General features: G+C 40.4%; 1 protein-coding gene across 3 annotated transcripts in view; it reads left to right on the top strand.

Moving 5' to 3' along the window:
* Positions 1-13771, top strand: part of LHFPL3 (lipoma HMGIC fusion partner-like 3) — a 538481-nt gene that overhangs the window by 367196 nt on the left and 157514 nt on the right. For all 3 annotated transcript variants that reach the window (XM_019509448.1, XM_019509450.1, XM_019509449.1), the window contains exon 2: positions 11494-11730. In XM_019509448.1, coding sequence (XP_019364993.1) covers positions 11494-11730 — 237 coding nt within the window. The remainder of the gene's footprint in view (positions 1-11493; positions 11731-13771) is intronic.

Genomic DNA, 13771 nt, shown 5'->3' with positions numbered 1-13771 from the left:
TACTTCACAGTTAGGGCGGCTAGGAGCTGGAACCAACTTCCAAGGGAAGTGGTGCTGGCCCCTACCCTGGGGGTCTTTAAGAAGAGGCTGGATGCCTACCTGGCTGGACTCATTTGAGTCCCGTTTCTTGTTTTTGGGGTTTTTGTTGTTCTCCCGCCCTGGCGGGGGGTCGGGCTAGAAGATCTACTAGGTCCCTTCCGACCCTTAATCTATGAAACTATGAAACTATGACAAAAAAAAAAAGAGAGAGAGAGACACGACACATTTCTTTTCCATGTCTAGTATCAGTTTGCTTCCTCCTTATTAGTCATCCTTCATGCAAGTAGTAACTTCCCTCTCCTCCTTCAGGTATCGCCTCAAAATGTACTTTGCTTACACAACAATTGACATTTGTGGGTGCCAAGGGCAGGTGAAACTTGTGCAGATAAACAGGCTGGACCCTCTACAAACCTTTGCCTTTTGGAGATCAGTCCTATGTGATTTAATCCTGCTTCACTGAATCAGTGGAAAACATGTCAATGACTCCAGTGACAGCTGGATTTGGCATTTACGTACCATAATGAGAACAGAAGAACTTGTAACCATGCCGGCACTGGAGAAAGGTATTAATGTGCTCACCTGGCCTGCAGTTGAATTAGAGTTGTGGAATCTGCCAAGGACTCATGGTTAACACTGAACAAAATTCAGTTTTCACACAACATTACAACAAGTTGTCATCCTGGAATGAGATGATAAATTGACATGTGAAATATCCACAAAATAAATATCTAGAAAATTTCCATTCCCAAAAGTTAAAATTAATATTTGACATATTTTATTCAAACAGATCTTTTATTATTCCCCAAATCAAATGTTTTATTAAGTGACTCAAAAAACTTAAATGTTAAATTATTTGTTCATTGTGGTCCATTGCATTTTGAGAATTATACCCTCTCTTTGGAGCTGGGCTTCCTGGCCAGATGACATTCCCCACACTGTACACAAGAGGAAACTCAGTGCATTGACTTTTAGGAGACAGTTTCCCTTGGAAGTTTGTCCCATAGGACAGTGAGACTCCCAGAAGTATAGCTCTTGACAGATAAAGTATTATGATAGGGGAATGTGGTTTAATGTTTTATTGAACTGATTTGATATCATTCAAGATACTGTATTTTCCTCACTTACAATACATACCTTTTTTCTAAAAATCAGCTGCTAGAAATTGGAGTAAGCATTATATGCAAGAAATGCAGTAAGACCAGTTTTGCCATTTACTGGGCAAAAGTAAAATCTGCATGCAGTCCACAGGAAGCGGAACAATGAACAGGCTCAGCTCCCTAGCTGCTGCTACTCAGTTACTTACTACAAGGAAAGATATTTTTTCTTCATTCTGCCTTTCAAAAATACACAGCACATATTATTCCAGGGTGCATTGTATTCAAGAAAATCTGATAAATACTCTGATTCGTGTTGCATTGGCCCATAATCAAGTATTTCATTGTAACTTCCCAAAAAAACAATAACAAAAAAACCCAAGAACAATGTTTTTTGGAAATATCTTTTTTTTTTTTGCAGAAACTGCAATATGTCCATTGGAAGACCACTCTCTCAGAGAATCCTTAAAAGCTTTGCTCATCATGGAGAGAGTAGCAGTGACTGTGGTCCCATGCATCAGGCTATTGTGAATAGAGACAGACGTTGTTTATTTCCCAGTCTCCATCAAACAACTTCTTGAAGCCTGCTACTTCTTTTTCCATAAGGTTGATTTCTGCTGCTGGCTAGCTACCAAGTAAAAATTCAGACATCTGCGTGACAGATGTCTGTAGCAGGATGCGTTTTACCGCTCCTCCATCTGTGGTACAATATGGCAAGTCCATCACTTTCCTGGGCTGGGTGTGGTGCCTATTAATAAAGGAAGAAAACTGCAGCCCAGTTCAGAGACTCTCTTTCTTCCTTTACACCTGTCCTTATCTCATTTCTTCTTATGAGTTGGGGGTTTTTTATGTTTCCTTCAGAGTGTGGCAATGCATTAAATGCTGATTGGATGACAAGTGCCTGAACTCCTAGTTATTATGTCTAGATAATCAGCTTGGGCATTGACCACTGACCTCTGCTCTTTCATGAAGCGTAGGGGTCAGTTTCCTCTATTATTATTTTGACTGTAGTGTACTTTTAAGTCATAGTGCCCGGGAAAGTGGGACCATGATTAACATATCTCCCTTGCTGGGTATTTTACTGAAGAGACATCTATGTGGGATATCACTTTACCATGCTCTTATCTGTGCTTTAATGCAACCTTGCGCCATTGAACGCACCCCACCCTGAGGAGGGCAACACCTGGGATTTCAGGGTTTAATTCCCAGACAGAGTTTTGTGACAGCTCAGGGAAGCCTTTCCAGCTACCTGATACAGTGTAGCCGAACACCTTGGACTCCCAGGGATGAGGTTGTCAAAGAAGAGAAAAGAGAGGTAGTTTGCTGACAAGAGCACAGAGGGGGGCATGCCCTGTGTAGCTAGACAATTTTGCCAAACTGCTGTCAATATGGATTAACTCTGTACCCATTTAGCACAAAGACTTGTGATGCTCAAACCTGAAACTCTGGTGACCTTTCCTGTCCAAGGCCTGCCTTCCTTTCAGTGTGTCAGCTCTGCTGGCACCTGGCTTTTCAATTACTGTAAAGCTGAATAATTGATAGAGGTAAATAAATGCAGGTTTCTATTACAGAAGAATATAACAAATAAAGGGGCCTCCTGGGCATTAGTTGCAATCCTTTTCTGTCACAGGGAATCACACCATAAAACCCTGCTCATGAACTTCAAGCTCTAGCGTAGAACTGTTTAGCTTAAAATGTTTTGCCCCCTTTGCTCCTACTGAGAGCCTGTCCCAGAATCAGACTCCTGATGGTCAGAAACCTTCTTCTACTTTCCAGTCTAAGTTTATTCATGGACAGTTTATACTCATTTCTTCTTATGACAAGATTGTCCTTCATCTTAAATAGCTCCTTTTCCCACCCAGGTCTGATACCCCTGATGTGTTTCTAGAGACCAGTTATATTCTTAATAAAGTTCTTCTTGAGCACACAGGCACTTTCTCTAAACAACTATTCACAGACGTTTTAAAAACTGAATATTGACTCCCTTTGTTTTTAGCAAATAAAGGATGTCTTGTCTGAAAGACCTCTCCTTCTAGAAGACAGAAATGAGATGTTTACTGCTGATTCTGACAGATTTGATTGGGTAAATTTCTTTTCCATGTGGGAGCTTCATCCCAACCCCACCTTTCACAATAAAAAAAAGACATGTTATGAAAGCACAGGCATATCATTGTCTTCTATATGCCACCTCTTACCATATTTATACTCCAGTGCTACGGCTTTCATTCTTTGTAAGCTCAGTTTCTCAAAGTTTTACCTTATTTCTTTCTCTTCTCTCTATTATACATCATTCTTCATACTCTACTTTCCTTTCCATTTCATGTGAACGTGGGACTGGAAATGACCTCCCAGGTCATCAAGTCCTGTCCCCGCATATCACAGGCAATCACATCATATAATGCCCTGCCTGACTTTACAAATCCTTGTATTAAAAATAGCTCATATTTTCCCAATACTACATCTATTGTTCCAGAATCGTCCTCCTCTGACAGTTAAAAACTTTCTCTTCATTCCCAAACTAAATTTGTTCACTATCTGGTTATACTCATTTGTTCTTATCCCAGTGCTGTCCTTTAGCGTAGATAGATTTTGTCCCTCCCTGGCATTTACATACGTGTCATATGCATAAAGAGTAATCATATCCCCTGAGAGGTTTCAGTTTGCTAGGCTAAACAAGCCAACCTCTTTTAGTCTCCACTTGTGATTGGTTCTCTAGTCTCCTAATCATCCTAGCAGCCCTTCTCTGACCTTTTCTTAAATATGGGGAGTCTAGAATTGTACACATTATTCCACATGAAGTTTTACTAGTGTCTTGGACAATGGTATTAATACTTCTGTCTTTACTGGAAATACCTTACCTGATGCATCTTAAGTTTATACTTGATTTTTCATGAGCGCATGAGTCATCCTGTGTAATTAACTAATATGCTTATGTTTTTCCTCCTCTGTCTTTTCCAACTGATAAGCCTCCAATTTTTAGCTAAAAAGCTTGCTATTGTTTCTAAAGCACGTGACAGCACTCTGTAATATTAAATCTCATCCCATTTCTACTGCTAGTATTCTCAAGTTCACACAGGCCTTACTATATGATATTCCAATCCTCTTCAGTATTAACAATATCTCCCAACTTTATCATCAGCAAATTTCATTAATATCCTTGCATGTGTGCTCAAGTCACCAATATAAATATTAAACATAATTGATCCAAAGACTGATCCTTGAGGAACTCCGTGAGTAGCCTTGCTTCAACTTGATGCTCTCCCTTTCAACACAGCCTATTGTTGTCACCCCTTCAGCAAGCTCCCTCCCCATTAGAGGCACACCAATATATCGGTCCATATGGAATCAACACCAATAAAAGGAAGGCAGGTGAGGAGGAGGGCAGCTCCCTGCTGTTGTGCACACCCCCAGGGGATTCATGCAGGGTATGTGCCCCCTGGATTTGTGTATAGGGCAAGGGCAGGCTGCCTGCTGTGGGCTCAGAGCCAAGGGCTGTGCTGGCCTCTTCCCAGCAAGGGGACTGGGCCAGGGCTGTACTTCATATCATAGAATCATAGAAGTAGGGTCGGAAGGGACCTTGTAGATCTTCAAGTCCAACCCCCTGCCTGGACAGGAGAGAAACTGGGCTCAGATGACTCCAGCCAGGTAGGCATCAAGCCTCTTCTTAAAGACCCCCAGGGTAGGAGTCAGCACCACTTCCCTTGGAAGTTGGTCCCAGATCCTAGCCGCCCTAACTGTGAAGTAGTTTTTACGGATGTCTAATCTAAACCTACTCTCCAACAACTTGTGGCTGTTATTCCGTGTTATGCCAGGGGGCGCTAGGGGAAACAAGGTCTCTCCCAAACCCTTCTGGTCCCCCCTAGTGAGTTTATAGACAATCACCAGGTCCCCCCTCAGCCTTCTCTTGTGAAGGCTGAACAGGTTCAGGTCCCACAGTCTCTTACTGTAGGGTCTGCCCTGTTGTCCCCAGGTCATGTGGGTGGCCCTTCTCTGGACCCTCTCAATGTTGTCCACATCCCTCCTGAAGTGGGGTGCACAGAACTGGACACAGTACTGCACCGGTGGCCTAACCAGTGTTGTTTCAACCTTAAGCGTGGTAATTTCTATACACCTAAGTCTGAGGCATATGCTCATTTAGTTTTTGTGCCATACCTAGATTATCTCTATACTCGCTTTATAACATATCCCCTTCTTTCCTTGTACTCTTTCATTTATTTGGCTAGAGAACCTTTAACTATCTATTTTCTAATGGATAGTTCGGCTTGATTTGGGTAATTGTTTCTTTATTCCTACACTTCCTGACCTCCAAAATTTAACTTTTTCTTTGCTGATAAATCTCCTTTTCTAATCTTTATCATTTCTTTGCTTACGCTCAATATCATTTTACCAGTTTGTCATACATACAATTAGGTTTGGAAATTTCCATATAATTTTTCCCCTTCTTTGGGATAGAGGTAGTTTTGGCAATGTTGACTTAATGAAATCTGAGACCTTCTCTACATAAAAGTCCCTGAGCCCTCCATGCCAGTTGACTCATTGACTAGTTGCCTTAATTTCTCAAAGTTTTCTTTTAGGAAATAAAAAATGCTTAATTGCAGACACATTTTTATCCTTCCTTTGAATCTGATGTAAACTGAATCACCTCATGATCATTCAATCTGGGTTTATTTTTAGTTCTTCCTTGCTATTTACCACAGCCAAGTCTAAAATAGCATCACTTCTCATTGGTTCCTTGACTGTCTGGTGAAGAAATCTGTCACCCATCACATCCAGGAATATCTGGGAATATCTAGGCCCTAGTATTAGCAGCATGTATTCTCCAATCTATATCTCAGAAGCTGAATTTTTCCATAATGACACAGTCCCCAACAGAACATGTAAACTGCAGCCCTAGCACAGGACAATTTCTGAAAGCCAGGAATCTCTCTTTTTAGGGATGCAATATTTCCTGTGTTTGTGTGGGTATAGGCAATGGTGAGTCAGCATAAGTTCCTCAGCTAGGCTTTACACCACTTTCTTGTATAACTGTCATAGTATTTATAAATAGAAATTCATTTGGTATTTTTCATTCAATAATATAATATAATCTGTATTATTATTTTGAGAAACATCTGATCATGTACTGCTGTCCCTCATGATTTCAACTTGAGCGTGTATAGTACTAGAGGGGACTCCGGTAACATTTTATTGATCAGTGTCAATGGAATATAGAACTCAATGTGTTTCCAGTCTCTGAAAATATCATCTTTGCACTGCTCCTTGTGTATTCCAGCCCCAAAGTCTGAAATCTTAGAGTCTGTTTCTTAATGTGAATGATTTGCCTTGTCACTTGCTGCCCTATAGCAAGCCATCTGACAACTGTTGTCAGCTATTTGTTTGCGAAAACCTCTTAAGAAAAGAAGGAAATGTATATCTAGCATGCTTAGGTTATAGTTATTAATTAGTTGTTATGGAGCTTCAGAACCTTAACAAACACCTACTGGTGTTGGTCAGAGGAAGACTGATATGAAAAATTGGAGAAGGGCTATGAATGGAGTCTACCACTCCAGCACCTTGGAGGTTGGTAGTGGTTGTCCAAGGCAAAAGCAAAATAAAACAGACACAGACATAATTTTTGTCTGTTTCAGAGCAGCCCAAAGAATGCTAAATAATGTCAATGAGACTAGGCTGTGGCTTGGCAAGTTCTCTTCTGCCTCTGCTTAGGAAAACTATGATTAACCACAAAGACACTGAAACAATCTGCATACCCAGAAAAACAATGCTGTTTAGGCATTCAGAAGGTGTTAGAGTAACGTAAAGTCAATATTTTTGCTAAGGGAAGCCTAGAAAGTTGTAGAAATTGATGGCTTACCACCCTTCCTTCTATTGGGAAAGATTCAATTTCTGAGTTTCCAGATTTTTTGTAAATCCTGTATTATTGAGCTTAAAAATATATGCTGCAACAGCACTTTCACTCACTCATCTGGAATTCTTGTTTGTATCATAATTTATATATTGTCATGTATAATTTTTATGTGTATTAGACCATAGGCTTTATTTCTTCCCTTATTCTGTCTCTCCTCCTGTTGAAGTCAGTGGATGTTTAGATAAGACAGGACTAGCAGAATCATGTCCAACATCTATATCACCAAATAATTTCTTTTCAGTTTAAGTGAAATAGCAACATAAAATGGTTTTCTATTTATAAAACCAAAAGCAATTTCCTCACAGACAAAAATCTCCAAATCCTCTTCAGAAGGATTAAAATGTAAAAACTTCTATCAATACAAAATAGACCTGTAGGGGGATTTTTATACCTGTCTTTTCTCAGTCTTGCAGCTGATAAATGAAGTATTACCTGCTTAATAGTGTCAAGCATGCCTGTATCCTTATAGGCATTCGGTGAAAAAGACTTTCCTTAAGTAATGTTGACTTGAGGTTCAGTAATCTTATTTATGTTAACTTTCAAAGATGTGACATGATTCTTGCATCTGAAGATGGTGACCAAGTACTTATCCACTAGAAAATGCCTGACCTATACAAAGGCTTAACAGGTGTGAATATTCTGTTTGTCCTGTGTCCAGAAACTTTGAGATCAGCCTCACTTCAATTTTAATTTTTTCAGCAAGGCCCTGACCCCGAAAGCACTTACCCATGTATTTAACATGACTAATGTGCAATGGGATTAGCCATCGTACTGATAAATGAAGCATGTGCATAAATATTTGCAGGATCAGAAATTAAGAAAGCTTATTTCTAGCTTAATTGGAAGACTGAGAATCTTAATTGAGAAGTTCTCTAATATATTCCTTAGTTACAGGCATATGTTCCTAGTAACTTAGGTACAAAGAGACTGTCTACAGCATTTTCTAGAAATACTTTGGGCCCGTGTCTGGCAAATAGCAATGAAATGTCAGTATATATCTGTTGTTTCTACATATCACAAAGATACCCTTCTGTGAGGAGAAACCGTGATAAGCAGTTAAATAAATGCTGACAAATGAAACCTTGGTGGTGACTACTGTATGCAGTCTGTGAATCGGCCTGCATGTGTATGGTTGCTATGCTGGAACAAACATTTACCAATGGTGTTTTCCATTCTAAAACGGTGGGTGAATGTTGGCCTTTGCATGCAGACTATTTCAAGTAGAACTATAGGAACTTAGAGTAAGCTTCATGGAAGCAAATCACATATCCAAGGGTGATGCTTGTATTTCAAAGAGAAACATAACTGTTTTAAAGGCATAACATAACTAGCTAAAGCAAAGAAATTACTGTACAATTTGTTTTTAAACTCTTCAGAGATCCTTATGAAATTGAGTAAATAAGTTAAAGCAGTCAACAGGCAACTTTAATTTGTTAAGCCAGCATGTACTCAGCAAATCACTCTATATCTAATTGTCCTTGATTCTAGGCCTAATTGTCCTTGGAAGTATTATAGGCAGTTATATGTACCCATAAGCAAGATCTTCAGTAAGAATGTATCATATGTACTAGTACAAAAAGGTTTTATTTAACAGCAGACATTAACTGCAGACTTTCTTTTTACTGCTTTTTTCACCAAATTTACTTATGTAACTGTCCTAAAGAAAACAATAATCCAAGTTACTGTTTCGCCTGTACACTGTACTGTCCCTCTCATAGCATTTCATAATGATGTTGTGTGCAGAAGTGTTTTCTTGTTTTTTGGGTGTCACTGGTGAGTAAAATGATAGTATGTAACATTATCTTGAAATTGAAAGTCCTGGTTATGAGTCTTCTGGGACAATTTGAATCTGACCTAATGTTTTCATCTCTCTAATGAGATCAGAATTTGTTTAGGAAGCCTAAAGCCACAGAATATGCATTTCTCATTAATCCAAGTAGCTCCTTTGAACTATTCACTGAAGCAGGAAACTGACAGCAAAATCCATTTTTAAAATGTACATTTAAGCTCAGCAACATTTGAGAGGCTATAGCAAGTGTGAAGGCCATTTTAGGAGAACAGCGTACCCCAGTGAACCAGGCCAGCCATACTGAAGGAACAGATTTGCACTTAAGATGCAACATGCCTCCCAGCTAGAAAAGCCAGAAGAAAGATATATGAATCGGAAGTTAAAAGCACATGGATTTGCAGATTCTTGCTTAAATACTGACAAGTTAATTCATTTAACACAATTATTATCTTTAAGTTCTTCTTTTTTCCTATTTCATTTATGTGAATTGCATTCACTTACTCATGCTGGGGTCTGACTATGGAAAATTTATAAATTCATTATGTCATAGATTTCATAGACATTTGGGCTGGAAGGGACCCCGGGGGATCATTGAGTCCAGCCCCCTGCCCCAGGGGCATGAAGTCAGCAGGGATCATAGGTTCCCAGCAAGATAAGCATCCAAATGTGTTTTGAAGGTGTTCAAAGTGGGTGCTTGAACCGCCTCAAGTGACAGTCTGTTCCAAACCTTGGGGGTTCAGACAGTGAAGAAGTTCTTTCTTACGTCCAGCCTGAACCAGTCACAGTGGAGTTTGTGACCATTTGATCTTGTCATCCCTAGGGGGGCTCTGGTAAACAGTCGTTCCCCCAGATCCTAGTGAGCACCCCCGATAAACTTACAGGTGGCCACCAGATCGCCCCTGAGCCTGCACTTTTCCGGGCTGAATAGCCCCATTGCTCTCAGCCTCTCATCATAAAATCTGTTTTCCTGACCTCTGATCATGTGTGTGGCTCTTCTCTGGATTCTCTGAAGCTTCTCCGCATCCTTTTTGAATTGCGGAGCCCAAAACTGGATGCAGTACTCCAGCTGTGGCCTCACCAAAGCTGAGTACAGCAGGAGAATGACGTCCCAGGATCTGCTTGAGAAGCATCTATGGATGCAAGCCACTGTTTTGCTTGCTTTACTAGCTGCAGCATCACACTGAAGGCTCGTGTTCATGTTATAATTTCCCAGGTATACAATCTAATTATTGGAGGTTAGCATGAATTTATTTGCCAGATATTTAAGGCTGGTGAAGAAATAGGAATCATTGGAAATGGGAAAGAAAGGCAAAGCTCAGCTCTGGAGTGAAGAGGAGGTCAAAATGTATACAATGCAGTGACACACCTTGACTTGAAAAAGAGTCAGTGCTGAGGGGGACTCAACACAATGTGCACTGCTATGGGCTAGATTAACATTGCCCAGTACTAGGTTTGATTAGTATGTTTGCCCAATATGGGCCATGCGTTTTACAGTCATGCTCAGTGTTGACTGAATTAATCAGCTTCGTAGCAGTGGTTTCCATTACTGAGCACATCCTGCTTTTAGTAGAAATTCTGTGATACGCAATGTATTTACTGAGATTTCCTTGCATACAAATGTTAAATGAAGAGCTTTTTTTCCCCATGCTGATTGGGGGAAAAAACCTTGTCTTATGTAAAAAAAAAAAAAAAATGATAATCAGCACTGGGACGTGAGCTTCTGCACAACACAACAAACACTTCCAACTGGCTCATTCCTCATGCTTGGAAATGAATTTCAGTGGGGGGTTTTCCAGCAGAGTTGTGTTATACATTACAGTTCTTTTCCCCATAGGTTGTTATCCCGCACAGGTTCTTCTTGTAACTGATAACACACAGCACCCCTCAGCTTCCCCCACCCTCAACTAGTGCATAGCTACACTCCACAGAAGAACCTCATTCTTTCTGCTGCTTAGAAATTATTGTTTTAGCTGCTCCTAGGAATTGATGTTTTTTCATGTTTGAGGTGTCATGAGTTGATTTCTGAGATAAACTAAATCAGAGCATGGCAGCAATTTTGACAGCTTATTTTTGCTTACAGAACAGTGGCATTAGTTGTATTATTGAGGCATACATGCCTTTTACATAAAACATATTTAAATTAAAAGGAAACTGACAATGTAAAAACTCACACTGTTGTAACTTCTGAATGATACAAGTATTGTCCAAGATTACTAGAACCAAAAAGAGAAGGGTTTTCGCTCTATTTTATTTTCAAACTGTTTCCACAGGACATTTGACTTTGTAGATAATCAATTTGTTTTCCTTGTATAGTTAGCTAGTTAATCAGTTTCCTCTTTTGTTTCATCTTAGTCTTTTTTTTTAAATGTACTTAATGACAGGAAAATGTGATTGCACAATCACAAAAAACAGATGAGAGATCTAGACACAGAACTTTAATTGTTTAATGTTAGTTTATTAGGTTTCAAGTTGATGATGGATGTTATGATTTTACATCAAATGTATAGTCACAGTTTATAATTATATCTGACCTATTTGTTTTGCAAGTAACCTATATTTTATATTCTGGATGGACTAACACGTTTTAATAATAAATATGTAGATATTAGCAAAAATGGAAGCTTGGTTTCATCAAACCATTGTTCTCCCTCTCTTTTGTCTCCAAGCTGCCTGTCTTGTCCTGGGCTGTATGATTTTTCCTGACGGCTGGGATTCGGATGAGGTAAAACGGATGTGCGGTGAAAAAACAGACAAGTACACACTTGGGGCTTGTTCAGTCCGCTGGGCATATATCCTGGCTATTATTGGAATCTTGGATGCCCTGATCCTCTCGTTTCTGGCATTTGTGCTTGGCAACAGACAAGACAGCTTGCTAGCAGAAGAACTCAAGTTGGAAAACAAAGGTAGGATTGCTTTAGGGAACTGTTTTGCTCTGGGCTGCCTCAAGGGCAGATACTTAAAAACCAGTGATCTTCATTATTTCATTTTATTTTATTTTCAAGTGAAATTTAGCACACACTTATTTTCTAATTTGCTGGGGTGAAGGAAAGTTAATTCTTTGTAGTTCCCAAATTGAAGGCATCTTTCAATTGCAGTACTTCCTGCTGTATTAAAGAACCTGTACTTAACATTCTAAAATACCAGGTATGCTTGCATTTTCCATTTAGTTTCCCCACTTGTTTGTTATCTCATTACCACTGAAGCTTGACAATCTTTGTCCATGCTGCTCTCTAGATTTGTTCTTATTTTGGTACCATTGGGATTTTGCACTGTAATACAAATGCCCATAGTATTCCACAGTACTTTTCCATGCAGTAGACGGTAAAGAAGGGAGTGTATGGCATGGGAGATTGATCATGAACTATGTAATGGGATCGGCTATGCACTGAGGCACCAGTTGAGTGAGCACAAGGTTCAGAGCCAACAACACTGAAACTCTCTGTCCTGGTTTGCTGTGACTCAGTATGTTGCCTTGGATTAGTCTCTTAGTCATTTCATGTGGATTGGGATGGCTAAATAATTTAATATTTATACAGGTAATTTGGAATGGAATAGAATTATAAAACTTGGCAATAATAACAACAACAGCAACAACAGCAATTGTGTTGGAGCCTTTCACCTCTGTGTTGGAAGCCAGTAGAAGCTTACATGGGCAGATCTAGGATTTCGAAAGGTGGGAGTGCAGATGGTGTGGTGCCTTATCACCAGGGATCCTAGTTTTTTCCATGATAACAACAACATTCTCCAATTAAAATAATTAAAATCCGCATTTTTCCACAGCGAGCCTCCCCTTCCCCTCCTCTCCCAAAGCTAATTGACTGAAGAACCCCAGGATTAGCTCTGCCTCTCGCCGCTGGTTGGCTGAGAGGGCTGCCTGAAGAGCCCTGCCCCTTGCCAATGATTGGCCAATGGGCTGCCATTCATGTGGCCCCACCCCTTGGCAGAGAGGGGCAGGGCTGCATGATGGTCAGGCCTCTTGGCTAATCAGTGGTGGAGGGAAAGGGGGTGACTGCCATCTTTGCTGCTTCCCTGTGGGCCAGGAGCTTCTCCCTGGCAGCAGCCATGTGAACTACTGGCTCCCCCCGGGGAGCCAGCATTTTATTTTCAATAAGGTTTTTTTTCTGGGGATTCTAAAGTTCTCTGGAAAAATGCAAATTCCACATCTTTCCATGGCAAATGGATTTCTAGGATCCCTGCTTATTACATATAAGTGTACAATATATTTTTATCCCATTTAAAAGAAACTAAAAGCTTTAGTAATAAGCTAGGGGCCCAAGGCTATATTGTTCAGTTTAGCCTTCTTGAACATCTTGACAGTGCATCCAGTGCTTCACTGAAAATTATTTTCACAGCTGAGTTAATGTGTGCATCAGTGTCCCTGCACTGAAAAATGGTGGTGGGCTGCATTAAACTAAAGCTTGTTTGATAAGCTTCAGTTCAAAGTGCTCTGTCACCATTTTTCAACATGGGATGCTGATACACATGACTCTCCAAAAGATTTCATTAGCGTAGCTCTCAGAATTGTGCTAGTTAAAGCACGTCCCCACACACACACACGTACACACACACCTCTTGGAGCATGTGATTCATCAGTGATTTGGACGAGGGGGTGCAAAGCACCCTGTTCAAGTTTGCTGATGACACTAAGATGTGGGGGGAAGTGGGCACAACTGAGGGGAGCAACAGGCTACAGTTAGACCTAGATAGGTTACAAGGATGGGCGGAGGACAACAGGATGGGGTTTAACACGGACAAGTGTAAGGTGCTGCACCTGGGGAGGAACAATAGGCACCACACATACAGGCTGGGGAACTCCCCTTGTCAGCACAGAGGTGGAAAAGGATCTGGGAGTCATTATTGACTCCAAGATGAACATGAGTCGGCAATGTGGGGAGGCGGCTAGGAAGGCCAACTGCACCTTGTCGTGCATCCACAGATGCATCT

Source organism: Gavialis gangeticus, unplaced genomic scaffold (assembly GCF_001723915.1).
Source record: "Gavialis gangeticus isolate Ggan-Ray unplaced genomic scaffold, GavGan_comp1, whole genome shotgun sequence".
Classification (NCBI taxonomy): domain Eukaryota; kingdom Metazoa; phylum Chordata; order Crocodylia; family Gavialidae; genus Gavialis; species Gavialis gangeticus.
This window is presented reverse-complemented; position numbering and strand designations above follow the sequence as displayed.